General features: G+C 43.8%; 2 protein-coding genes across 3 annotated transcripts in view; both read right to left on the reverse strand.

Moving 5' to 3' along the window:
* The window catches only part of M1AP (meiosis 1 associated protein), a 66275-nt gene extending 38762 nt beyond the window's left edge, over positions 1–27513 (reverse strand). Inside the window, exons 1-3 of one of the 2 annotated variants that reach the window (XM_014944369.1) lie at positions 27315–27513; positions 26139–26246; positions 24107–24175 (exon numbers count right to left, since the gene is read on the reverse strand). The gene's annotated coding sequence lies outside the window, so the exon portion shown is untranslated. Of the gene's footprint in view, positions 1–24106; positions 24176–26138; positions 26247–27302 lie in introns of both variants that reach the window. The other variant, XM_014944358.1, reaches the window with a different exon arrangement.
* LOC106888600 lies at positions 9348–15020 on the reverse strand. The gene is made up of 2 exons (XM_014942942.1): positions 12830–15020; positions 9348–12634 (listed from the first exon to the last, which is right to left on the reverse strand). The coding sequence occupies exons 1-2, from the start codon at positions 15018–15020 to the stop codon at positions 11682–11684; spliced, it is 3144 nt and encodes a 1047-aa protein (XP_014798428.1). The 3' UTR covers positions 9348–11681.
* Positions 27514–27519: the final 6 nt, after the last annotated feature.

Raw genomic sequence — 27519 nt, forward strand, 5'->3', positions numbered from 1 at the left:
GGCTTGCTCTCCACCGTAGACCAGATTCGAGACCAATTTTGTGTTCTGGGTAGATAGATACATATATTAACATGATGTGTTACATCCAGCTTCCCATCCCCTTTTTCCTCTCACTTTCTGTCAGGTGTCCTGCCTCTCTTGTTGCTCCTGTCTGTCCTGGTTCCCACCCCTATGCCATTCCCCATCACTATTTTGCTCTCTCTTGGTTCTTCTTTTTAAAAAGTTCTCTGCACCTTTTCTTTCACTCCCCCATTCCTCTGTCATGTGCCATGTCTCATTTCTGAGGCCGTGGAAGTGACAGCAGGAGTGTGACAGGTTGCCAAAACCATCACTGTTTTTACCTTCCCCATCTCTTTGTCCCAATCTGCATCTCTCTGTTACTCAGTCCCTCTCCCCTGTTCTCTGGCCTACTTTTCTCTCTCCGCGTGTCCCACTCCCTGTCCCCATTCTTCTCCTTCCTTCCTTCTTCCTCTCCTTTTTCTGTCTGTCCTGCTCCCTGACCCTATTCTTCCTCTGTCTCACTATCCTTTCCCCTGTACCTTCCCGTCTCTGCTCCTCAATCCTTTCCCCTCAATCCTTCTCCCTCATCTTACTTTTCTTGTTACAATCTGTCCTGCTCCCCACCCCTCTTTCTCCATCCCTCTCTGCTGTTCCCTTCCTCTCTTTCCTTCTCCCCCATAGCCATTATCTCTTTCTCTCTCTGTCCCTGGATCCCTCTTTGTCTCTCTATCTCTGTCCTTGTCTCTCCATGACCATGCTGTTCCCTGACCCTCTTTCCCTCTGTTGTTCCGTCCTTCTGTCCCTCTCCCTCCCTGCCATTCCTGACCTGCTCCCTCTTCTTCTCCATGGCTCTGTCCTGCTCCCTGTCCCATCGTTTCTCCCTGTGTCCCTCTGTCCTGCTCCCTGCCCCTGTTCTGTGTGACTCCTCTCTGTCCTCCTGCCCATCCCGGGGTTGTTCTCCATCCTGCTACAGCCCTTTATTTTTCCTTCTCTGCCCTGCTCCCTCTCCCTCTCTCTTTCCTCTGTCCCTCTCCCGCTTTTCCCCTCTCTCTCTGTGCTCCTCTCTTGCTCCCACTCCTCCTGTCTCTTGCTCCCGGCAGTAACAGCCGCTGCCCCCCGCCACCCGTACTCCTGGCGCACCCGTCGGCCATTTTGTTCCCCGCGGGCATGCCGGGAGATAAAGTCTTCCGGCACGCGGCTGCTAGGCGGCCATGTCGTGCGTTCCCCGATGCATGCCGGGAGATGTAGTTTTTCCGGACACCTCCCCGGCGGTCACGATGCGGTACTGCCCGTGGAGCGCCGCGCAGGCGCCACCGTGCTCCGCGCTGCCACCCGCCGGTAACGGCCTGGCGATACCGCCACTGTCGCCGCCCCGTGGCCGCCGCCCGGTACTGCATCCCGGCGTTCTCCCCTCCCTCCCGCCGGGGCTGCGGGCCCGTTCCTGCCCCGGGGTCTGCACAGGCCCCGCGTCTGGGGAACCTCGGCTGGTGAGAGCTGTCGGACAGCCGCCCGCTCGCCCAGGCGGAGGACAGCCAGGCGACCCGAGTTACAGAAGAGGAAGGGAGGAGCGGAGGAGAAAGAAGCATCCGAAGCGCCAAATTCCCCTGGCAGCGCCACAGGGGAGAGCTGCGGGGAGACCCTCCCGCCCCTCTTCTGCCTCCGGGCTCTCCCTGGCCCCCTCCCTGCTCCTGAGAGAGACTCCCAGAGTCTCTCTGCTCCTTATCCTGTCCCCCCACACCCCCTTTATCCCCCATTCTTCTTCCTGCCTTTTTTTTCTTTGTCCTTCTGCCCCAGTGCTTTTTTCTCCACCTCTGTCCTGCTCCTTGTTTCCTCTCACTCTCCCTCTGTCCTGCTTCCTGTCCCTGTTTTTTCTGTCTTTATTTCTTTGTCCTGCTGCCTGACCAGTCATTTCTTGCTATACCTCCCCGTCTAGCTGGCTCTCCCTTTTTTCCTGTCTCTCCTCCATCCTGCTCCCTTGCCCTTTTTTCTCTTCTGTCTCCATCCTCTTGCCCATTGCGGTTTCCAGATACATGCATGCCCAAAGTGTCTTACTGAGTTTCCTAAAAGAAGTGATATTCAACCTTATTATTTAATTCTCCAGATTAATAAAACTTTTCCAAGTGTTTTATGGAACAAAACGCCACAAAATAAACCATAACATTGAGGAAAAACATTTTCACCATGAGTCCTTTGCCCGGTTCTAGTCCCAAGATAAAGGCCATTTAGCACATACCTAATTGTTTAATTCCTTCAGTGCATTTCAAATTATTTCCTTTACTCTAAGTCTCTACCTGTAATCACTGGTGTTCTATCACAGGCCGAAAGTGTAATGCTAAATAAAAATTAGCCTGACAACTGCACAAGGAACTAATTAGAAACCTCTTTACATTTACGTTAAACCATGTAATGGATGTACAAACGTATGAATCAGTATCTTCCTAATATTTTCATATTTTCAAAGTTGATCACTATAATACTTATTTCAGATCATTCAAGAGGTGTCATTTTCCCCACTCTCTTCTTTAAAAATGATAATACCTATTTTTCAGGGCCACAGTTCAGTTTAATAATTCATCAGCAGCTCCTTGGAATGGGTGTCTTGTGAGACTTGTGACTGCCAATTTGCAACTGTATTTTTTTGTTGTTGTTTTTGTAAATAATTGCTGTTTCTATTTGTTCTAAACACAATGCTCTTACCTTCACACTTCTTCAAATCATTAGCCACATCAAGAACTTGCCATCTGTATACCTGCTTATTTTAAAATGCCATGTTTATTTTAACCCCTTTATAACATCCTTTTTACATTTCTCTAAACAGCCGCTGGCACTGGTGCTACCTTTAAAAACCTGGTCAGTGACACCAGCTTTGTAGTTTTGTTTTGACTTTGACTGACTGACTAACTGAGGTTTTGTTTTCCTCTGTGTTCTTGAAAAATTCAAAGGAACTCCACAGAGCCTAGCAGAAATTACTCAGATTACCTCAGTAAGAAAAGAAGGATTCTCCTGCGGCCCAAATAAAATCTTTCGTAGGACAAGAGAAAAGTTCTCATAAATAAAAGACAAACCAAACAGTTGCTTGGTGGACTGTAGAAGAGCCTACTCGGCTGTATGAGAAAAAACCACCAGACTTTAGGCTTAGTTAAAAGGGGATCTAACTGCATTAGGCTCAAAGAACTTTCAAGTCTTTGAACAAATATTTGCATTTTCTAATCCTAAAGAGGTTTCCTTTCCCTGTTGTAGCACAAAACCCTCAAGAGAAAAGTTCACAATTTTTATCCAAAGCAATGCAATTACCAAAGTGAGCTACATCACCGTCCTGTCCTGCCCAGTACAGCAGGCTCAGTCCTGGCTGGTTTCACAACAGCATCCCTCTGGTTTTGTCACCCCTGGCACTGCAGTATTCCCATAGCATACAAGCAACATTGACCACATTGCATTTGACACCAATCCAAGTAAAAAGAGAAAAATAACTGTAGCAGTTTCCTTCTGAATACTCACTCCTCCTCCTCTTGGTTGGGAGAGAGAGAAAAGGTCGGTTAACAGGAAGGCTCTTTTTAAGATGACAGATTCATCTTTTAGATCACTGAATTTGAGATAGTTTTAGAAAGCACTTGTAACTGCCAGTGGTAAAAAGTTTTGCCACGATTGGCCCACTGTTCCCACAGGACAAACCCCACTTTGAATGGCAAATCAAGATTGTCTAGAACTCAAAGCTACTTCAGATAATAGGATGTTATAACTTTAAAGGGAGATGTTGTCAAGGAATACAGCAATATTGCAATACTTAGTTATGCCCTTACAATGTTTTAAAGGCATTTAACAGGCTATATAGGCTGGATCCAAAGGTCATGGGCACTCTATGAAAAGACTCCTATTGACACGAAAGGTCCTCTGAAGCAATTATTCAGTTAATTGGAGTTCTTTTTCTATTTGCAAAGCCATTCAACAGATCTGTCACTTGTAAACTGTCAGCTTGCTGTGTAAGGAGGAAGAGTTCAGCATTAATATGTCTTTATAAAATTACATAGTCACATGGAAAACAGACAGGCACGATTGCTGCTATGAAAGACATAAAAAGAGTTTTGATAACTTTACAAGCCAGTTGGCATGAATGGACCATGGAAATGTGGCAGAAGAAGAAATAGGACTCAGGGATTAAGAAACCACAATGTTATAAACCCAAAAGAAAGCAAGCAGGCAGACATTCAATAGCCAAGGTCAACATTGTAAAATAAGAAATCTGGAAGTACGAGCAGACAGAAGTTCTTTCTATTTTTTGCAAAAAAAAAAAAAAAGCAAAAAGCAAAATACAGCATTTTTAAATATATGACTCTGCTGCCAGACACTTTCAGCTAAGTAACTTTACAAGAACATTTCATTGAGTTTTCAAGATATAATTGTGAAAAGTATCTTTCCTCACTCTAACTGCATCTTGACCAAATGCCTTACTGCTTTTGCAGGAATAGCAGCACCATAATTCTATAGCATTATACTAACAGTTTCATTAAGTTTCAGTGTGCAACTCTGAGGTAGCTGGGGGGAAGGAGGGGGAGATATGTTTTTCGTAAATCTGAAACCATTCAGCAACTGGGAGAAACTGAAAACGAAGACAACCCAAGGAGGTCTTTTGGCAAGCTTCAATTTTTCTCCCTATGTCAGGTAATCGGATTATAACATTCAGCTGCAAACTGGTTTGATTGAACTAAAAGCCTGATTTAATCCGCTACAAATTCCTCCTTTATCTACCCTTGTACTCCATGCAGTACAAATGACTACATTTCACAGAGGAGGTGAGTGTGCATTAACACCTGTCTGACCCATGGGGAGGGAATTCCTCGCTTTCTGTGGAAAACCCCAAAATGCACCACCAGAGACAAAGCCCAGAAGCCGATGTTTTTGCAGGCTCTTGGCAGTAAACTCAGTCACCTTCAATCTCCACAGTCCCAGCCTTGTTTCTTGCAATTCTTTACATAATCAACTACTGGCAATAAGAAATCCTGGGGAAACATAGGGTGACGTTTGAAGATAAAATTATTTTGCAACAACAAGAATTAATTTCCTGATAGGATTACCAATACCAGCGTAGTTTTAAGAAGAAATTATCTACTAGGGCTAACAAAGAAAGAAGCATGGTTGGTTTCCTTAGTTTTTCTGATTTTTTTTTTCCTCATGAAAGTTTCCTCTTTGATGAATCCTGGGTTAAAATTAATTTACTGTGTAAAGACAGACAAACTGATCAACAGCAGTGATTCCAGGGCATGCTGATCTGACTAACGTGTTATTAACCACAGATTTATCAGTCTGATTTGAGAGCCTATCTAATTTCATCAGAGTGAACAGTTTAATTACCAGTCCAGGACAGCCTGATTCTTTTTAACGAAATGCTGCCCCCATCTGGGAATACAAACTGGAATCTACCACCACTTACAGCACTTTGTCCTACCTGAAATGTACTAATTGTATTGATAAAGTTACTAAAAACAGATCTTCAGTATAATATACCTGAAAAACACTTCATGGCTAAAAAAGTTTTTAATTTAAAATTTGTAGAGAAGTGCTTCAACCCAGTGATCTGAAAAATCAAGATTTTTCTTACTGAGTACATGCACACTGATTTAGTGTAAGGTAGATGTACTTTTGAGCATGTTACTGATATGTGATGCTAAATATTTTTAATTCAAATTTTATTGAAAGCAGATTCTTTCAATAGAATTATTCTCTAAGATAATATCAGAAGCAGGTAAAAAACCACAGAAAGTAATTACATTTGATAAAATATATTGGATTTCGATGTACGACCAATGCAAAGCCATATATCTGTTGATTTTTTTTGTGATCCGTATTAGCACAATGCACCAAATTTAATCAATGCACCAATCAAGTCATTAATGGTCTACAGAGTTGAGCATTATTCTCCTGTGCAGGCAAAATTAAATTTAAGCCTTTTTGGTATTTTTTTAGCTTCAGTGTATGAACACAACTCATGAATAGCTGGCATTAATGTTTACTAAAGGTTTCATCAAACATGAAGTTGGGATTCAAAGAGCAGCAAAGAGCACTCACCTGTTAGAAGTCCTCCTGTAAAACTCACACCACTGTCATAAACCCTTTGCCACACCAACTCGCAGCCATCTCCAAGGAATACGATGACAATCACACTGAGGACATTTGTGCACAGAACAGATAATGGGAAAGGGATAAATGGCTTAGTCCTTTCAAAGGAGGAAAAAGTCTTCAGGCTTAAGTGGCACAGGTGCACCAGATCAAATGTTAATTGAATTTAGGCACTTTGGTCTTTTCAAAGGACCTGGATGCAGCAATCCTTAGAACTGTGCTACTCAATTTTTAAACATCTTGAAACTGCAACAAACGACACAAGCCCTGAGGACTTTTTCTGTTGCTCCCTTAATAACGCAGGTGGTGTTTTCAAATATTTAGGAAGGATTAACAAATCTCCTCACACTAACCACATCATAGAAAAAGCAAAATAGACAGCTTTACCCTAAACCCACCTAACAGTGCAATTCAGGTGTCTTGCTTCTGCCTTGCAAAAAAGGTGGTCTCCCTCATTTGACATTCACAGCCCTTAATTGTGAATTATGCTTTGAAACAGTTCAAACCCCCCAAAATATGCAAGTCTTTTCATTTGAACTATTGCTGGCAGGTGTTCTAGCTACTCAACTGCTATAACAGTCCAGCTTGCAGGGATCTTTCTAACCTACCAGTTGCTATGAAATCCAAAACTCTTCAACTGAAGCTGTTGCAGTTCCGAATGGAATAACAGCTTCTGTGAGCCAAAACCTAGAAGTATACACCACAATCCTACTGGTTAGGGCAGCAAGAGGGGTTCCAGTTCCTGCTCCAGTTCATACTTTTGCTTCACTGAACAAGGATCTATATAACCCTCCATCCACAAACAATAACACATCCAGTCTGTGAACACCAACTTATACTACCAAGAGAGGAACAGCTTCAAACTGAAAAAAACCTCACACCACAAAAACATCAGCAACTTTGCAGTCAGGAACTTTCCCTGAGAAAGGGAATGGGATTGTGTTCTCCAGTACTCCAGTAAGTGGTCTAACTACTGCCTGTCAGGCAGCTTCCTGGCAAAAAGTGTGGGGTTTGAACCACAACCAAAACCCACTGCCACAGTCTGTAGCTGGGCAGCCCTAAAAGGGAAGGATCCCAACAAGTACCAGTGCTGAAATACAGCTGTTAGTCAGTTAGTCAGGAGTTTATACCCCAGGATCCCATGCTCACAAGCTGGGGAACCCTCCCCACACATTGTACATGATACCTATGCGTCCAATTTGGGATAGTGAATTCCAGAAGGCAGCAAGAAGCTTAAAATTAGTGCTGATACTTTATTACGATGTTAAGAGTTGTGACAATTTCATCAGCTTGAATGAACAGAAGTTGTTTTTTTTCCCCCAATATTTTCTAAATCCCCAACCATTACTGAGTAAGCAAGAACACACTTCATGATGTTGCTTTCCTCAAAGGACTAAGTAGTATCAGAAAGAATGCAACTTTCTTTATCAATAGTCAAATGTCTGGATTTTAGGAAGTTTGGCCTGCAAATCTTTGAGTACCTGAACCAGATCAGTATAAATGTACTTGAAAATATAATATAATACAACCCAGCAATCACAAATGCAGAGTAACTGACCATGTCTGGCTCCAAATCAGGAAGATCTGGTTTTAAACAAACTGTCAAGATACAAGAAAATATATGACTTCATCTGAAAGCAGATAAAACCAGATTTTTCTAATCAACTCATTGCATCTGTCTTCTATAAAGCATTACAATCCTCTCTCTCACTATGAACAAGCCATTGTTTTGAAAACCTTTTCAGACATGCTGAGAAGCATTTTTAAAATAGCAAGGACGTTTTAATTGTGGGTGACATGAATCAACTATCTGAAAGAACAGCTGCATCTTCAGATGACACGAAGAGAGGTGTGATCTGGATGTAAAGTATAATGAAAGAATGTTTTATCCCGTTTACTATTTTTGTGCAAGTTCTACCTCAGAAATTAAATTTTAACTCTTCACAAAAAAAGCTAGAAAGGAAAATAAGGTGGTAAGAAAGAAGCTTTTATGTGCTTCTAAAGCCTACCTCAATCTGTTTCAAAGATTAAAAAAATTATTTGTTTTCTGTTCACTGAACCACAGTGAACCCTGCTTCACTGAAGTCAGGGATGAAACAACTCAATGTTAAATAACTCTGATTTCGTGAATCTGAAAACTAAGTCTTCTCATTTTATACTTTACAATAATTGGAAGCAAACACTGGAGTCCAAATAGCTATGAAATTCAGCCTTTGCATCTTAGGCATATTCTAATTAGTCTTGTAGGATTATTACTCATGTCTTACATGAAAGACCTTAAATACGGGACGAGGCCTCAAGAATTTAGACAGAAAATTAATTACAATGCATGCCTTGAACACAAGAACTGATATCCAGCCTCTGGCACACTGTCATCAATAGTCATCAGTGCTCAGTACAACAAATGCAAACCAAGAAGTTCATGTGTGCATTCCAACTAATATTTTGTACTCTGGGTACTCTCTGTTCTAGCTACTGCAGACGTCTTTCGCTCCTAGGAACAGAAGTGACGTAAGGCCATCACTTCAGATCTTTGACAAGCTCCAAAGATGAAGAATCTTACAGGATCTTTTCAATTCATTCTTGCATGGATTACAGCACAAATTATAAAATAGCAAGACAGCTTCAAACCTGAAGACTCAGCACTTTCAGTTCAGTCTAGAGAGTTGACAAATTATCACGGCTATGGCCACAGTACAATGGTCAACAATTATCTGGTGAATGAAAGTAATGTAAACCATGCAGAAGGATGAAGGGAAATGTTACTCAAGCTGTGTTAAATTAAAACTACCAGACACCATAAAGTTAGTATCAGCATAAACAGAGAAGGAAAAACTATTCAGGCAATTCCAAAACCTCATCAGAAAAACGGCTTCTTAGGTGACTTTTTCTAAAGCAAGACAATGCTAGGAAGTCAGCCATTAAGGCAGACAAATGCAGTAAGTAACAAAACTTCAAGAGGGTCTTTGTCAGGAGGGGCAGCTATATCAAAGTTAGTGTTTCACAAAGTGAACATCAGTTTTGTCAATGATGTATTTCTGAGAGGAAGAGTCTAAAATATCTGCAGAGCAGACGGGGAAGAGTTTGCAAAATGAGTTACAAGCAATATTTCAATCAAGATGAGGGAGTTTATCCTCTCTTCTTTTGGAACTTTTCAAAATATTCTTATACTTCACTCAAATCTCAAAATCTTTCATATAATACTGGATTCTCCACAGACATTAAGTAACAGATCATTTTAACAATTTTATTTATTGAAAGCTTATTGACAGCTTTGCAGGAACTTGTAAAACCAAGATTATATCTGGACAGAGAAAAGTCAATTGACAGGCAAATAAGAATTTCTCTATGGAAAGCAGACAGGCTAACTTGGCTTATAAAATATACAGGATTATAGTTGGCCCATCTTCTAGGGACACTGAAAAATAGAGAGATAAAGTAAACAACTGACAGGGTGTAATTCTGACAGCAGTGCCCCCTATCTTGCTTTTGATGAGGATACATATTATTAAAGCAGTGACGTAGCCTGTGCCAGTCTTGTGTGCTAACAGCCCATAACTGTGGGATTTTGATGCCATTCTTACACCTTTTGTCTAAAATGCCAGATGCAGATGAAGTAGTACCCTTCTGTGGAGTCCCTCATCGTCCTTAGGCGAGGCCGTGGTCGTCAGTGTGTTTGACAGCAGGCCTCACCCATCGGCTGGGAACCCAAATGGTACCTGTGGCGGTAGAAACACAGACATAACCACGTCCTACGTAAACCACCTCTGCAGGACCCACCCATTGTCCTGTTTTTGCATCTTTATACAACACTTTCATGTGTGGCAGCTTGAGAGTTTCAGATCCTGCATGATGCCTTACAATAGGCAGATCATTACCGTCCCTGAATACACATAAATGATTAAGTACAAAGAGGGCCTTTTGGACCCTTTCTCTTGTGTCTACAATGTCCTTAAACTTCTCCAAGTAACGCTTTAGAGTTCCATTGGCTCTTTCTACTACTGCCTGCCCGGTGGGGGAATGGGGAATGCCAGTGAGGTGGACAATATTCCATAACTGCATAAAGCGCAGACCACAGCGAAAAGTTCCAGCGTCTGTAGAGAGTCCCCTTGCTGTGCCTGCAAGATTTGATGCTGCCATCCCTGTCCATCTTTCCAAGTTACGGCAGCAGTCCTGGAACGTCGGCCTGCATCGGTGAAGGCCGTGAGAGCCTGCGGGATCGGTTGGCTGGACCACATCGGCTTAACTATCCAGGTTCTCCACCCACGACAGGATGGGTGACGGCAGTGGCTTAGCTACCAGCTACCAGTGCCGCTCCAAGCTTGTAGCTCCTTGGAATTCTGGAAGTACCATTCCAGGTCAATTTGCTTTATTGGCTCCCATATTGTCCTTGGCGGGGTGCCATCCACCTGTAGGATACGGCACCGACCCTTCCTGATCAGATCTGCTAGCATGGCAATTTTTTCCTGTATTGTCCGCCATGGTTGTAGCAGAGGGGCTATCCATTCCAATACGATAGTGGTGGACCCCTGCTTCTCCTTCGTTTTTATTTTTTTGCTGAGTTAAGGCTGCCATAAGATACTGCTCACCACATAAAACAGTCAAGTCAATGGGCAGACCTTCCACACGCCGGTGTGTGGAACGCGTAGTTACCATAGAAGCTATTTGTTGCAGCGTTTGTCTTTGATGCTCAGTAAGCTGCACCGGCGTCGCAGGATCTGTTCCCCGCAGCAGGGGACGCAGCTGATTCAGTAGTTCATTGGGGATGCCTGTAACAGGTCGAAGCCACTGCAGGTCACCCAACCGCCATTGGGCGTCATGGAGAGTCCGAATATCCAGCTGCAAGGATAGTTTCTGAGGCTGGATTGTCGTATCGGTGATACGCCATCCTAGGTACTTCCAGGGGCTCGTCTCCTGTACTTTCTCTGGTGCAATTACTAAACCTCTCTGTCCGAGCTGCGTTGTTAGTTCCTGCTTTTGTTGCGCGGAAAAGGTTATCAGTTGGGCCAGTAAAATATCGTCCATATAATGATAGATCAGAGTACAGGCCCAGTTTTGTTGCAGTGGCTGCAAGGCGGCATCAACATAAATCTGACACAAGGTGGGTGAATTTCGCATTCCCTGCGGGAGGACCGTCCATTCAAAGCGCTGGTCCGGCCCTTCTCGATTGATCACGGGAAGGGTAAAGGCAAATCTTTGCTTATCATCTTCATGCAGGGCAATAGTGAAAAAGCAGTCTTTCAAATCCACAATGAGCAGATGCCACCCTTCCGGTATCATAGCCGGGTTGGGTAGGCCAGGCTGTAATGCCCCCATGTCGTACGTTTGTTTGTTCACAGCTCGCGGGTCGTGAAGCAATCGATATTTTCCCGACTTCTTCTTGATAACAAAGATGGGGGTATTCCAGGGGCTTGTTGATAGACGCAGGTGACCCTGGCGGAATTGTTCTCGGACCAGTTCATGTGCTTGTTCCAGACTTTCCCTTTTTAGCGGCCACCGCTCTATCCACACTGGTTCTTCCAATTTCCATCGGAGCGGGATCGGGAAAGTCCAAGCAATGGCCGTCCCTAAAAAGGGAGGTCCGAAGTAAGGACCATTCCCATCTGTGCCAGGATATCACGTCCTACCAGAGCATGCACCCCTTCAGGCAGTGGGATAATAGAAACACAGCAGTTTACCACCTTGTTCTCTATAGTCCATCGCAAAAGGGGTGACTTGTGAGCAAGAGTCAATCCCCCTACTCCCGCAACTGTGGCATTGGTCGGGTATGTTGGCCATTGAGCCGGCCATTTCCCTGTAATGATTATAGAAACATCGGCACCAGTACCCAAAAGTGCAACAAGTGAGATGGTTTGGTCGCCGTACTGCACCGTAACCGATCGTCGTGGTCGTTGGCACAGGCCGATAGTTAGCAAGGTCATTTGTCCTGTAGATCCAAAACCACCTTGCCCTCGAGGTTGCTCTTGCAGCGGTTGAAGGGCCCCCGCAAGATGTGGCAGGGGAATCAACTGTGCCACCTTAGTGCCTCTAGCTATGAAAAGCGGTGGGAACAGCGTCTGAGCCATAATTTGAATCTCTCCGTAAAAGTCCTTATCAATCAGTCCCACCAAAACATTAAGTCCCAGCATAGTGGCAGATGAATGCCCTATAAGTAGTGCTCCAACGGCTTGTCCATTAATACAGATTGGTCCCTGTGTGCCGGTAGCAATTCTGACAGGTTTCGAGTCCAATAGGGTGCAATCTACTGCTGTTGCCAGGTCCAGTCCGAGGCTTCCGCTTGCGGCTGGCCGCAGAGGAAGGGGTTGTGTGCTGCTGGACAGGCAGCCGCTTTTTGTGTCGGCGCGGGGCGGCTTTTCCCGCTGGGTCGTCCCGTTTCCCGATCCAGCTCGACGACAGGCAGCTTGGTTGTGAGTGTCAGATCGACAGTTCCTGCACCACACGGAGCTGGCATTGCAGTCCCGCCTCAAGTGTCCGGTGACGCCGCAACGGAAGCACCTCAAATGAGGTGGGCCGCGGGCATTTGACCGCCCAGCAGAGGTTTGCAAAGGAGCAAGGGCTGCCAAAACGTTTCCCGATCCAGCTCGACGACAGGCAGCTTGGTTGTGAGTGTCAGATCGACAGTTCCTGCACCACACGGAGCTGGCATTGCAGTCCCGCCTCAAGTGTCCGGTGACGCCGCAACGGAAGCACCTCAAATGAGGTGGGCCGCGGGCATTTGACCGCCCAGCAGAGGTTTGCAAAGGAGCAAGGGCTGCCAAAACCTGGCTCTGCATAGCCTGCGCGTGTTCCTTTAAACTATTCCCTAACTCCTTTATTGCCTCAACTAACATTGCCTGCGACCCCACCGGTACCTGTGCCATTCTTTCTAGTCCTTCCTCGATAGTCCATGTCCCTGGTAATGTAGCCAAGATGTTACGTGTGGCCAGATTACAATTTTGTATAGCACACTGCTTTAGCATAGTGCCTTTGAGATAGTCAGGCACCCCGGCCGCCTGTATGGCGTTTGCTACTCGATCGATAAACAAACCAAATGGCTCCTCCCTTCCCTGCTTAATACCCATATATGAAGGGATTCCTCCGGGCTCTCTTATGCGGTCGAGAGCTAGTCTAGCTAATCTCATTGCTTCCTTTGCCTTTTCTGCCCCCATCAACGCTTGTGCTTCTGCTCGAAAATAAGGCCCTAGACCCATCAACTCCTGAACAGTGACCCCGTATAGGGGGTCCCCTGGTGCCCTAACCGTTGCTGCCGACTCCTGACAGACTGTCTGCCAGTGCGCATTAAATAATAGCTGTTGATGTTGAGTCAGGATCAACTTTGTTATACTGCGTATGTCGCCCGGGAGTAAGATATTAGTATCCCAAATATAGTCCAACATTTGCCTTGTAGGTTCCCCTTTCAGTCCCGACTCATTCACTGTGGATCGCAGCTGAGTTAACAGCTTCCAATCCAAGTTCCAAAGAGTAAGGGTAATATTCCCTTGCGCATCCAGCTGGGAGCACGTAGCCAGAAAAGCCTCATGCACGACACTGGCGGCAAACTCTCGGTCTCCCTCAAGCATAGCACTCTCTGCTATCTGCCGCCACGTTTTCTGCCTTTCTCGGGCGACTTGTAGACCCTCCGTAAAGGGATTCGTACCTCCCCTGCTCTCCACTGGATTTTTACACTCCATTCCCTCGCCTGCTTCCTCATCCCCCGACGGGGGGGCGGGAGGGGGCTCGGGAGTGGGGGGGGAAAAAGTCGGGTGGTCCCATGTCCCTGCCGCTCCCTGTGGGACAGTTAACGTACGCACTGAAGGAGGCAACGGGTATTCCGAAGGGGAGTCAAGTGGCCCTTGCTGGGAAGTAGCCGCCCTCATTCCAGTTGACCCCCCCAGCCTTTCCGAGGCGGCAGCGGCCGCTCTTTGTTCCGCTTTATACTGCAGCAGGGCATTAGCGACTGCCCGCCACGGCTTCATTAACTTTTTGGCTGATTTATTATCGCTTATCCAGACTGTCTGCCAGTGCGCATTAAATAATAGCTGTTGATGTTGAGTCAGGATCAACTTTGTTATACTGCGTATGTCGCCCGGGAGTAAGATATTAGTATCCCAAATATAGTCCAACATTTGCCTTGTAGGTTCCCCTTTCAGTCCCGACTCATTCACTGTGGATCGCAGCTGAGTTAACAGCTTCCAATCCAAGTTCCAAAGAGTAAGGGTAATATTCCCTTGCGCATCCAGCTGGGAGCACGTAGCCAGAAAAGCCTCATGCACGACACTGGCGGCAAACTCTCGGTCTCCCTCAAGCATAGCACTCTCTGCTATCTGCCGCCACGTTTTCTGCCTTTCTCGGGCGACTTGTAGACCCTCCGTAAAGGGATTCGTACCTCCCCTGCTCTCCACTGGATTTTTACACTCCATTCCCTCGCCTGCTTCCTCATCCCCCGACGGGGGGGCGGGAGGGGGCTCGGGAGTGGGGGGGGAAAAAGTCGGGTGGTCCCATGTCCCTGCCGCTCCCTGTGGGACAGTTAACGTACGCACTGAAGGAGGCAACGGGTATTCCGAAGGGGAGTCAAGTGGCCCTTGCTGGGAAGTAGCCGCCCTCATTCCAGTTGACCCCCCCAGCCTTTCCGAGGCGGCAGCGGCCGCTCTTTGTTCCGCTTTATACTGCAGCAGGGCATTAGCGACTGCCCGCCACGGCTTCATTAACTTTTTGGCTGATTTATTATCGCTTATAACTTCGTCAAACAATTTATCTCCATATTTACGCCACTCCTCGTGTTCAAAAACCGTATCTGGGTTATCAAAACAACCTCTCGCTACTCCATACGCTAATAAATCGGGCAACTCCTTTTTACAATCTATCCCCTGAACGCTCCGCTTTTCTAAAAAGCATTTGAGCAAATCGTACGCCGCTTGTCTATCCATACCTCCCTCAGCGCTGCTGCAGCCTTTGCAAGACCTCGGCGGTGCGTGGCCGGCGGGACTCTCTATAGGTGCTCCCGGGCGCAGGGATTAGTCCGGGCGACTTGTAGACCCTCCGTAAAGGGATTCGTACCTCCCCTGCTCTCCACTGGATTTTTACACTCCATTCCCTCGCCTGCTTCCTCATCCCCCGACGGGGGGGCGGGAGGGGGCTCGGGAGTGGGGGGGGAAAAAGTCGGGTGGTCCCATGTCCCTGCCGCTCCCTGTGGGACAGTTAACGTACGCACTGAAGGAGGCAACGGGTATTCCGAAGGGGAGTCAAGTGGCCCTTGCTGGGAAGTAGCCGCCCTCATTCCAGTTGACCCCCCCAGCCTTTCCGAGGCGGCAGCGGCCGCTCTTTGTTCCGCTTTATACTGCAGCAGGGCATTAGCGACTGCCCGCCACGGCTTCATTAACTTTTTGGCTGATTTATTATCGCTTATAACTTCGTCAAACAATTTATCTCCATATTTACGCCACTCCTCGTGTTCAAAAACCGTATCTGGGTTATCAAAACAACCTCTCGCTACTCCATACGCTAATAAATCGGGCAACTCCTTTTTACAATCTATCCCCTGAACGCTCCGCTTTTCTAAAAAGCATTTGAGCAAATCGTACGCCGCTTGTCTATCCATACCTCCCTCAGCGCTGCTGCAGCCTTTGCAAGACCTCGGCGGTGCGTGGCCGGCGGGACTCTCTATAGGTGCTCCCGGGCGCAGGGATTAGTCCCTTTGGCCTCCTGCCCTGCTTTTAGGACCGGTACCCGGGCTCCGTGGACGCGTGGCTCGCAGGTCCAGCCCTCCCTATGGTCCCTGTTCGGGCGCCATTTGTCGCGACGGAGGGAAGACATGGACACTCAACATGAGTGATCAGCAAGCTACGTTTAATTAGACACACTATCATTCTTTTTATGCTCACACATAATTAACTCATACATATTGCAAAATGTGAGCTCATTATTGGTTAGTTCTAAAAAGTCAGTTCCGCCCATAGTTCCTTTCTTATGGTTACATATTTTCCTTATCGCAGACATTCTGTTGTTGGACCACAGCTGCCTTCAAGGACAGAACGTCCTTGCAGTTGTTGGCAGCTAGATAAGCTGAGTACGGCGCTTATGGAGCTCTTGCTGGGCTAGCTGACCCATGTCTATGTGACCCTTCTCAGCTAGCCAGTCTCCCACAACAGGGCAAAAGTGAAAAATAATTTTCTGTACTGTTGTGCAAGTCTTGTCTAAAATGCTAAAAATATAATCAGTTTCTAAATTCACTCACCCTGAAGCAAGAACCTCCATAGATCCATATCAAACCTAGGAAAAAAATTATTCCCACAGTCTGTATGCATACTATTCAGCAACCAAAAATCTTCATGAGTTATCAGATCAATTTTTCAAATCAATTTCTTCCAATGAAAACTGATTTTAAACTTGAAATTTACTTTCTAATACAAATCTCAGCACCCTTTTCAATCCATGGGAAATACAAAGAGTCAAGAGGCTTGAATTTTCATCTTCTGCCATTCCTTCCGGTGGGATGAAATGCTGTGGATACAAATCACAGGGAGGAAATGGGTAGATTAGACCTCAGGTCTCCAAATATATAGCACCATAATGTTCTCTGCCTTGAAACTGTTACTTGCAGGTAGGGGAAAGAAGCTTCTGCCTTAAACAATGGGAAGATTCCCTTAAGGAAGGGCAACTGGAACACTAAAAGAACTGCTTCCACCATGGTTAGTCACATCAGTTCCTTACAGCAGAGCTAGAAATCCTATTAGTTGGTTCACGTCTTCTGCAGCTTTAAAAGGTATCCCTTGAAGCTGGATAAAAACTTTTGCAGTGATCAGTTATGCAAAAAGTCTTTTAAAGAACACTACATTCTTCCAGGTATTCTGTTAATTGGGAAATAACCAAAGATGCATGGGGATCTGAGGAACATGCAGGTAAAGTTAAGACTTCTCCTACTTCTGCTTCAATGCAATAGCTTTTGCTAAGTAAGCAGGTGTGCTCAGCTGGACAGCTTCCCTCTGGACCACCCAGCACTCCACAGCAGTTTCAGCCTTTAAACTCTCTCATTAAGACCATAGAGACTTTAATACCCATGGATTTCAAGGCCTTTCTGCTACTTCCTGCAAGATTTACTTTATATGCAGCCCAAGAATTACAGAGTATGCTCATCACTCCCGCAAGAGACCAAGAATAATTAGGCTTTCAGGTTGTCTTGGTGATATCCAAGTATATCTGTAGATGTCTAGAATCCTGCTGAAATATTACGTCACAAAATCTTTCCCTTTCATTTATCTACTAAGAGCAAGCAAACCCCAAACATATCAAAATCAGTAGTCATTTGATATTAAATGAAATAAAGAATAGAGAGTCATCAAATCAAGAAATGGGATTTGGGAGGGTGGGGTGTAAAAATTTTCAATTTCATATGGTACAAAACTAAGTCCACAATTTTGATGCAGCTTTATCCAAATTAAAGACTTCACTTGACATGACAACGCTAGATTACAGAAAAGGGTTAATAAAGACAATATTTCAAGTAGGTAATTCAAAAAACGTTTAGAAAGCTCCAGCAACATCTAAATAAACGTGAAGACAGGGTAGATGATGTTGTCTCATAAACAGATCAATGTATGGTAATATTTCTATTTTGAAACTGATGTTAATTTTCATTTTGAGAGAGAAAAATATTTGAAAGCATTTGACAGCAGAACTCATTTAAGAAACAAATGTAAAAACATTTAATATATTACATTCCTCTTACTCCAGCACTCACATTTATTCCCACTCACTGTTGGCCACAATCCATTGTCTGAAAAGAAATGTTTATGGCTCCTCATCCATGACTTTCTCAACTCTGCCATTTGACCCTCACTCCTTCCACACTTACAGGCTCACAGCCTTGCATATATAGTATTCTTCTTCCTCCCAAAGTGAAGTTCTCAAGAATGTTTCACACCTCTAGATGCTTTAGTGTCAAGAGACTCATGTCATAGAAGTCAGAATTGTCAAGATGACTGACAGCTGCAGAAAGCTTGAGCTTGCCATGTGATAGGAAATCCTCAAAACGTGCCTAACACCTCAGCCTTGGTAGCCTCAAAAGCTGCAACAGTGTCTATCAGGATAACAAAAAGAACAAAATCCTGATATTTTACCAAGCTTGGCAGGTCTAAGGTCCAACAGCAAATATCCAGCACAGCACCTCAACAGTCTTTCATAGGCATGTGGCCAAGAATCAGACAACTCGCTTCTCTTTTGGAACTATGGTTTTCTTGCAGCATAAAGTGGAGAAAACTTCAAAGCTCCTTCAGTCCAACAGTTTAGTTTTCTACTGACTTTTTTTAAAAAGTCATAAATACCTCAGCCTCATGGCTAATACACTATACTGTAGAACACGATAGTTGTGAAGAACACATGGGCAAATTCCAAGAACATTCAATGAGGTGATTAGTTTTCTAAATAGTATTTTTAAATATTCGTATTATCCCTACAACTGCCTATGGGAGGTGTCGTCAGTGCAAAGCTGGCATCTGGTTAAGTTAGGCACAAGGTAAGCACACTAATGCAAGTGCAGTTCTCTAAGAAGGTATTCCAAGTTTCAGCCTGAATACCTGCATGGGCAATATGCAGCCATCCTAAATGCATATTCCTTCAGATCCTGACCCCTGCTACATCAGGGAATCCCAGAACACGCATTAATCTTTCTAACCAACTACCAGCCTCACATCCAAGTGATAATCCCTCCTAGGAATTCCTGCACATCACAGAAACAAGGAAATTCTCTAAACTCAGATGTAGCTTAGAAATCTGTTCCATAATTCCTGGGATCCCAGGGACGCTCTCACAAACACAGCTCATCATTTGTAGGCAATGCTGAGGCACAAGACCATCTACTTACATGCATCGGCAACCGACTATTCCCTCTGCCTTTCACCCCAGCTCCATAATACAACAGACATGGCAATAGTCAGAATTACCCTAAAAACATGACCTGGTTGTATAAACAGTCACTTATACTCAGTGTTTCAGAGAAATGAAGGAAACTCATATTCTATACATGAAGATAAACTGCTTTATTATGCCATCCATTGAATTTGCCTTGTGAATATTCATGTTTTCTGTTTACTTCCAACATTATACAGTTCATCTTACTTGTACTACTCTCTGCCTTAGTTTCACTAATTAATCAGACTAATTTATATAACTTAATAATTCCTGAGGAATTATTGTTCACAGTTTAATTGCTGACAGTGTCAGCAAAATACTTTCTAAATCCATTTTAAAAGCAGTGATTTATAGCACAAATGCAAACAGGGAGAAAAACAACAGTGACTGCAAAGCTAAGAGCTTCTGATGAATGCTAAAATGCCATTAAAATGCTGTTCATAGTCTATGTGATAGAGTCAATTTTACCATTCTTTCTGTGAATGCAATTGCTTCCTCTGAATATGCTGACAGAGAGGTACAAGTCCACGGATTGTTGGTGCTTGCAGAACTGTTTATCATTTTTTAAATTTAGTAGTGTATGAAAAAAACACAAAAAGCTTCTGTGCTTCATAAATCAAGATCATAAAAATGAACTTGCCTGAGGCTGTCTCTTTGAGGATTTTGAATCATGCCCCAGATAAGCCAGAAGGAAAAAAGGATGAGGACCTTGTCTGGGACACAAACACTGAAGTACAAAATACATTAAACTATGCTAGTACCATCAAGACTCACTTACACAGGAATAAAGTTGTTTTACAGGGTGAGAATGAGGAGTTTAACATCAGAAGAAACTAACTGTACTGTTTAAAACCAAGATTAAACAATCCCTGCTAGAACTTTCTTTTTATTATTTGTTGATGAATTAATATAAGCTTATTCAATTTGTATCTGTCACCACTAAAGGAGCATTTCCAAGGTCTAACAAACCTGTAGAACTCATGATTTAGTTTCCATGGGTCCTGTTATTCCAAAAGATAATACATCATTCTGACTGTCCTATGAAAGTCACATTGTGCATTATAGCATTAGACATAGCAGCAGCAAAACAGTTTGTCACTGCCTAAGGAAAAGTTCAGTTTAAAAAAAAACCAACAAAAACAATCAACCACATTTAGTGTAGCATGTAGACAACAAAATGGACTCTGTTTATTACCCAAACAGGTTGGTTGAGGATCTCTTCTGAAAGAAAAAAAAAGAACTGGATTTGCTTTAACTAGGGAGCTGTTTCATGTAATATGAAAGAACATGATACAAAAGAAAGCAAAATGAGAAGGAAGTTCAAGGAACCAAGTACAAGTTATAGGTAAAAGAGAAACAAGGGGCTGATGAAAAGAAGAAGATGATGGAAGGAAGAAAAAAAAAAAAGCAGATGATGCAGAAGATCCTACAGCACTGTAGAACTCAGGCAGACATGACTATACTTCATAAAAAAAGGATCACTTTCACCACCTGCAAACATAGAAGCCCAAGAACCTGAGCAACGATGCATACTTTTCACTCTTGGATTTGCAGGCTCAGCATTTGTTTGAATAAGGATAACAGAGTGGAAAAAGATGAAACAGACCTTGCTTCAACCTGAATTAACAGATTTGCATCATCAGAACAACTGTGCATTTAGCAATTTCATTAGGAAAGGAGCACCCACATGTAGCAATTGTTCACAGAAGGGAAACCCAATGCTTTGAGCATGTTCTGACAGAGAAGATGTTCTCAAATATGAGAGAGAAAAGGAGGACAAAACAAGAGATGGTCTGAGGAAATAAAAAGTAAACACATGGTGTATCCCTGAAGCACCCCTATAGTGGATGGCACTCACCTTCTTGGTTCTCCCCATTCCTGCCTAGTGGTTGGTTTTTTTCCTTGCTTCAGGTATGTTGAAGAACATTTAACGTTCATTAGAGATTAACTTCTTGTCAACATTACAGGAAGGTTTTATATCAAGGATAGACTCCATAGCTTTTGAAGCTTCTCATCTATTTTAGGTTGGAATCTCAAGGCATTGGCCAACAGCGAGGTAAGTATGATATGCCAAACACAGTAATACAACATGTCAAAACAAACATACTAGAACAATAGCCACCAGTGAAGTTAAGCAGGAGATGGTGTCGGTCCAAATACAAAACAGGCTTTTTCAAGTTTTCCAAGATTTTTAGAGTCATAGTTACATGCAATAACTGTGAAGTATATCAAGCTAAGAGTAGATACTATGGGGTACATAACACAAGAGAATTTGCACACTTCAAAGGCCATAGCTACATCAGGCAATCTCCCCAGATTCCCTGTATATTCAGAGTAACAGAAGCACCTTCAGGCTGCTTTAGGAATTCTGTATCATCTCTGGGGCCATGTAATGACTGCAGGCAGATAACCACTGTAAGACTGACAGATATGAAGATCTTGCTTATCCACATCCCGCTCTGATAACACATGTAGACATCTGTTCTCAGAAGTGACAGAATTTTGACTCCAGGTGTAATTTGAACCTGAAGAAACTTAGCTCTTCAGAAGAACAAAACCTAACAGAACAGAAACATAATTCTATCACAACTGCTAAATGTAAAATTTGGCTTGCAGTAGGATACAGGGGAATAGTCTGAGTTATTTTTTATGTTTATAGAAGCAAACCCCAGAAATTCAAATTGAATAGATAAATACCCAACTCATTATAAACTTACTCATATGACAAGAGGCTGAATTCTATTCAAGAATTAACAACAAAAAGGTATCTTCAGCAGTTTGAAGAACACTTGGTGACTAGATGCAAACCCAGCAAATTATTACATGTTGAACAGAACAGACAAACTTAAAAATACACAAAGAAATACAATGCATCTCTAGTACCAGTTGTCACCACACCTGAAAAACATCTTTTCCCCAATGACAAGAATAAAGCAAAAATTTCACTTTTCCATAATCCGCCTTTAGGATCATTCCTTATTCCATGCCACTCTTGCATCAGACTAAAACACGAGACCTTGCAAGGAACAGAAGAACATACAAGGCCAGGGAAGAAAAACTCTTCTGCCTGCACTAAATGAAAAAAGGTAATAATGGCTGAGCCCAGGGAACAACATATGTTGCAAATAACAGCAAGTACCCACTTCCTGGGAGATTTACACACTAGAGTTCACACATCAGCAACTGCCTATAACATAAATTCAAATTGACAAGACTGAGGTATTATGGAACTGCACTCATCTCAAGATTGTCAGGAGAAGAAATTTCATTTCTTATGATTCATTTCATCTGTATGTCACTGTATTAACTGGATACATTATTGATCTTTGCTCCATCCAATTCCAGCTTCTATAACATGGACAAAGCGATCTCAAAAATATCAAAATATCACTCCTGGCTTTACACTTCTTTGCATTAGACATCTTATCAAAGGAACACATTCTGGAACAAGCATCTGCTTTTGAGCAACATGTTACTGTGAAAGTCAGCTTTTCTAGAGTTTGTACTAGAATACCTAGCAAAGGTTTTCTAGATACTTTCTCTGCTTGACTGGAAAAAAACCAAAGATGGAAGCAATGTCGACAGCTACACATCTGGGTAAAACCACCTTTCGAGCACAGAAGGCTGCTTCAAACATATACAAGCTGTGACTCTGCGCAATCACTCAGTCTTTCAGTCTAAGACAGTATCATTTAACAGCTGCTACGAACATTATGGATACCATGGATGTCCCATTACTTTCATCTGGTCTCTGAAGCATAATAAGGAGCCAGCCATTAAAAAAAAAAAAAAAAAGGAAAAAAATGTACTGAAATGAGCAGCAGCAGAAAGTACACTGACATAATAACAATGTTGTCCTAACTCTGAGGTTGTCAGCTAGCACGACCAGCATACAGGTGAGACCAGGATGCTGCTTAATTTTATTTGGATAGGCAGCAGGATTTGCAGCAGTTTGAGAATCCTCCTTCACTGTTCCCTAAACAAAACTGCATTTTTGGGATGTATCAAGTTCTAAAACCCGAGATAAAGGCACTATAAATAGGTTTTACTATGCAGTTGCCTCAAAATAGTGGGAGAGTAGCAAGTGACAGCATTCTACTTGTTTTTCAGTAGCTCTGCTTAGCCGCCAGCAAGATCAGGGTCCCACTGAAAAAGACATTACATAAAGGAAGAATAAGAGTTTCTTTCCCAAGAATTTACAGTGAAGACAGACAAAGAGTCAGGAAATTACTCAAGTAATCTGCAAGTCAAAGGACAAAGAAAGTCACATCTCTTCCACTAATTGTCTCTAGACACAGAGCCAACACTCTCCTACCAGTTTTGGATTCCCACAGGAAAAAGAGGTACCTCTGATCTTTAAAGTAACTGTGTCAATGGATGTTCACATCCTCAATTCAAACTGTTCTGCACTCCTAAGACCTTCCTGATCTTTGTGACTACTTCACGACTGCTGCCAAAGTCAGCGTTTTCCCTGTGGAGGGCAGCCCTTAGCAGTAACAATTTGCTTCTGATGTTTAAAATGGTCGATATCACACTTATCCATTTTCTGGTCTTGTGCCATTTCCTCATGGGCAGGCATTCCAAACAGTCACGTTAAAATTTCCACCATCACATCGTAACGCTATTTTGGCAGCACCACTTTTAAATTCTGGTGTCTCAAACTACTACTGAGCATTATTGGCTGACATTTATTCCATTAATTGAAATACAGACAGCCAAGCTATTCAGCTGGGACTCACAATTTTGAGTTTCAGAAATTGCCTGCAGTGAAGCAACCACAGTGAAGTAAAATACGCCAATATTATTTTATCTGAAATTTTTATTCAGTTCCAGTTCACTACCTGGAAATGAAGCGACATCTTATGGTCATCGATAGGCGGTGCGAGCCCACAGACCAGGCAACCTTTACATCGCTTGGAGCACCACCACCGAGGTTTTTACCTTTCCAGTAGTTTTACTCCCGTCTAGGTCCTCTGTAGACAGTATCGTATTTTCTCATAGTTTTCTTTCAAGCCTTCTCAAGTCTTTAGCCATGATACCCCAGCAAAGTCTAGAACATGGGATGATACCCGTCCAGAGAACCTGGAAAGAACGGTTCTGTACTCACTCAGAAGTCTTATTGGAGATGCTTTTCTTGCTGCACTCACAGTGGTGATGAATCAAGAGTAATTCATACCTATGGGGAAAGAGCAATTAGACTCACATTTAATAGATGTGAAATTATCACTTCAAATAGGACACTCTAAAAAATCTTACAGAATAAACATGTTTCAAAACTATAAAAAATACAGTATCCCAGGCTCCATTGCAGCTACTTAGGGTTATTTACACTTTACACCAAAATTGATACAGGTGCAAAACAGCATCTCAGTTTAATTTTGGTGTTTACTGTCTCAATTCTTCGCTCACTTCTTGGTCCACTTACAAGCAATACTGGTTTGGTATTTCTGAAGTCCTTAGGGGAGAAGAAAACAGTGCAGAAACATTATCTGCCTAATCTCCTTGTTCTCTTAAATCAAATTGCTTCAGGGTTTTTTGGTTTGGGGTGGGGTTTTTGTTTGGTTTTTGATTGTTTATTTGTTTGTTTTAGGACATAACTGGATCTAGCTTAGCATCAATGCATAGAGATTTCAGAGATGTAGAGTACATTTTCAGACAACAGGAGATATTTCTCATTAGTGTGGCGGTGTGCTCTCCCTGGTTTGCCCCCCCCTCTCCCTCTCGGCTCCTGCCCGGCCTTGGCCACCATGGCCATCACAACAGCAGCTGTGATAACTTGCACCCGGTCTCTGGGGGATGGCTGGCAGCATAGTCAAAATACTGTCTGGAGAGGGGACTTAGAAATTTTGTTGCCATGAAAATATGACTATAGGTCAATTATCTTACTGTATAAATAGTGGACAGCCCAAGAGCCCTTTGAGCTCTCCTGTATGGCAGTGGGCTGCACGCCAGGATCTCCCCTTTGGTGAGGATGCTCACTGAAGGTTCTACTCCTCGAGGTTGAGAGATTTCTTGCCACAACAGAGTTTCCGGTTCTACTCCTCGAGGTTGAGGGAATCCTTGCCGCAACAGAGTTTCGGTAAGTGACTAATAGCATGCTAAACTTTGAAGTTTTATCTAAGTAATGTAAAGGATTAATTGTGCATATATAATCCTTTAGACATAAACCGTTGACCAAGTCTGGGACTAGGATTGGATCCAGCCGCACCTAGACTCCTCTCTGAGAAGGAGTTTAGAAAGCAAGGGGGTCCTTTCTGAACCTCGTGACTCAACGGGAGGGTCTCCCTGACAGTTCTGTCTGACCCTGTCCTCTGTGCAGTAAATAATAGAGTGTACCCTGACATCGAATCTTATAAATCGCATTTACCACTGGTTTCATCACACTACTGGTTTTGTTAAATCACTGTTTCACCTTAATAAATATTTCTCTGCTTCACTCTAACTAGTGAAGTTAATCACTCCGTCCGCGACAATTAGAAACAATCATATATGGGCCTTATCAATGTTTCATGATTTATTTGAGACTCACACCAAACAGCCATTGTTCTAAGCGTGCACGTAGATACACAAAGACAGCAAGGAAATAAGAATTCTTACACAGTAGGAAAACAAGAGCACACGACTTATGGTTGCTAAGGAATATAAACTGTGATGCAGAGATCTGCCACATGAATCCAGCGGGGATATGCTTTCTCATTTCTTTTTCTTTTTTTTTTTTAAATTTGTTTCAGGAGGATGACACTGGAATTGGCTAATACACTACACAAAGCCCACAGAAATCAATGGAAATCTTTCTTTTGACTTCTCTGGGCTTTAATCTGTGCCATGAACTGCAACACTGACAGCCTGGAAATGAAAAAAAACAGATTACACAAAAAGCAGCTCAGATTCAATCGCTGTTTCCACAGCCAGCTCCACAAAGAAGTTTGGTATCTCTCCATTTGTGGCTGCCTGGGGACACAGTCCAAATACTCAGTGATTTTCTTACAGGTTTTCATCCTCTGGGTTATTTCATATTTATATACCCATCTTTTATTTTTGTCTGTGCATCACGTTATTAGAAGGTAATTACCTAAATTTGAAATTCTTTGAGCTGTTAGTAAAGAAATTTGATTTTCAGTGTACGAGCGTTCACATACCAACTATGCAAACAATCCTCCTCATCTACGTGAAAAAACCAGGAAGGAACTCCATTTCTATTTCAAAACACTCCATCCAATTATGAAGCCTTTCAGCAGATCTGAACACTGCACGAAGTCACCCAAAAAAGAGAAAAAGAAAAGAAGAAAAAAGGTATCTTACTATGGAGCCTCCTCTCTTTTCTAGAGCCATTTTGCTCTCATACCTGAGCCTTGTCTTGAGGAGGTTTCGTGGATGACAGTTAAAAAGCGGCACTAAGAACCTTAAAGCCTGGTGATTTACTGATTTAAAGCATTTAAATGCTCCTGTGCTCAGCCCTTCCATCATTTTTACTCTCCTGCCTCCAAGCTAACTAGGAAAACCTGTGTTGCAAGGCACACCTGATTTCACATGCCCTTGCACTGGTTTTTCAGGCTACTTTATACCTAGAGAGGTCTCTTCCATTTTCCACTCAGGAGCATGGACCTTGGCAGCCCTGAAGTGCTGAAGCCCAAAGCCACGGTGAGAAAATGACAGCGTGTCTCTGGACCTCTCTAACTGGCAGCAGCTACAGTCACCATGTGTTGTCCAGCCAACAGCATGGGACACCAAGAGAGAGGAGGGGACATGCCACAACACAATTGATCCTGCTCATCTGTGAAAAAAAAAAAAAAAAAATCGGATGTCCCACTTCAAATTTCAGTCTAAATCCTGCTTCCTTCTCTCAGCAGAAGCTTTAGTGAAAACCTGACACAAAGCGGATTAGAGCGTTGAAAAAACAAGAACGTTTTTGCTGTGCTTGAACCAAAGCCAGTTCCTTCATGCCCCATGGCTCCAGAAGAGCCAAGCCCAAGGCGGGGTGGGGGCCCAGGCTGCCCTGCCGCTTTGTAGAGCTCAGAGCAGAAGGAAAACAGTGCCCCCGGGTACCCCCTTACTGCTGCCCCAGTGAGGCCTGCCACACACCACCGGGTCCCACTCTCCCCCTCTTTTTAGCTATTTATAAACTAGTCATTTCATTAAAAACCTGATGTATTGACCAAACACGCCAGCTCCACTAGTTCTAACCTTCTGGAGGAAAGGAAAACGACGAGAGGTGTCACATTCTCCCCCCGTTTCCCCTTCGCTTCGCCCCGTGGTTGAGGGGCACGGCCCGGCACGGCCACCCCCCCTTTCCCCGCACCCACCCGGCTTCGGACCTTCTTTTGAGGGCATTACACAGAAGGAACCGATGGGGGAGCCCTGCGTTTGACGACTGTTGCACGAATCCGCACAGCGTCGGCGTCTGAGCCCCCGCAGCGAAAGGCGGCGGCCCTGCCTGCAGCCGCCGGCCCCGCTCCCCTCACGGCCCAACGGCAGCCGCGCCGGCCAGGCCGGGCCGCAGCCCGCTGCCCAGAGCCCCAG

Source organism: Calidris pugnax, unplaced genomic scaffold, assembly GCF_001431845.1.
Source record: "Calidris pugnax isolate Ruff unplaced genomic scaffold, ASM143184v1 scaffold15, whole genome shotgun sequence".
NCBI lineage: Eukaryota > Metazoa > Chordata > Aves > Charadriiformes > Scolopacidae > Calidris > Calidris pugnax.

Coding starts and splice junctions, on each gene's coding strand:
- LOC106888600 (XM_014942942.1), bottom strand. CDS start 15,020: ATGGATAGACAAGCGGCGTACGATTTGCTCAAATGCTTTTTAGAAAAG. Junction 12,635..12,829: donor AACCTCTGCTGGGCGGTCAA/ATGCCCGCGGCC, acceptor CTGGGCGGTCAA/ATGCCCGCGGCCCACCTCAT.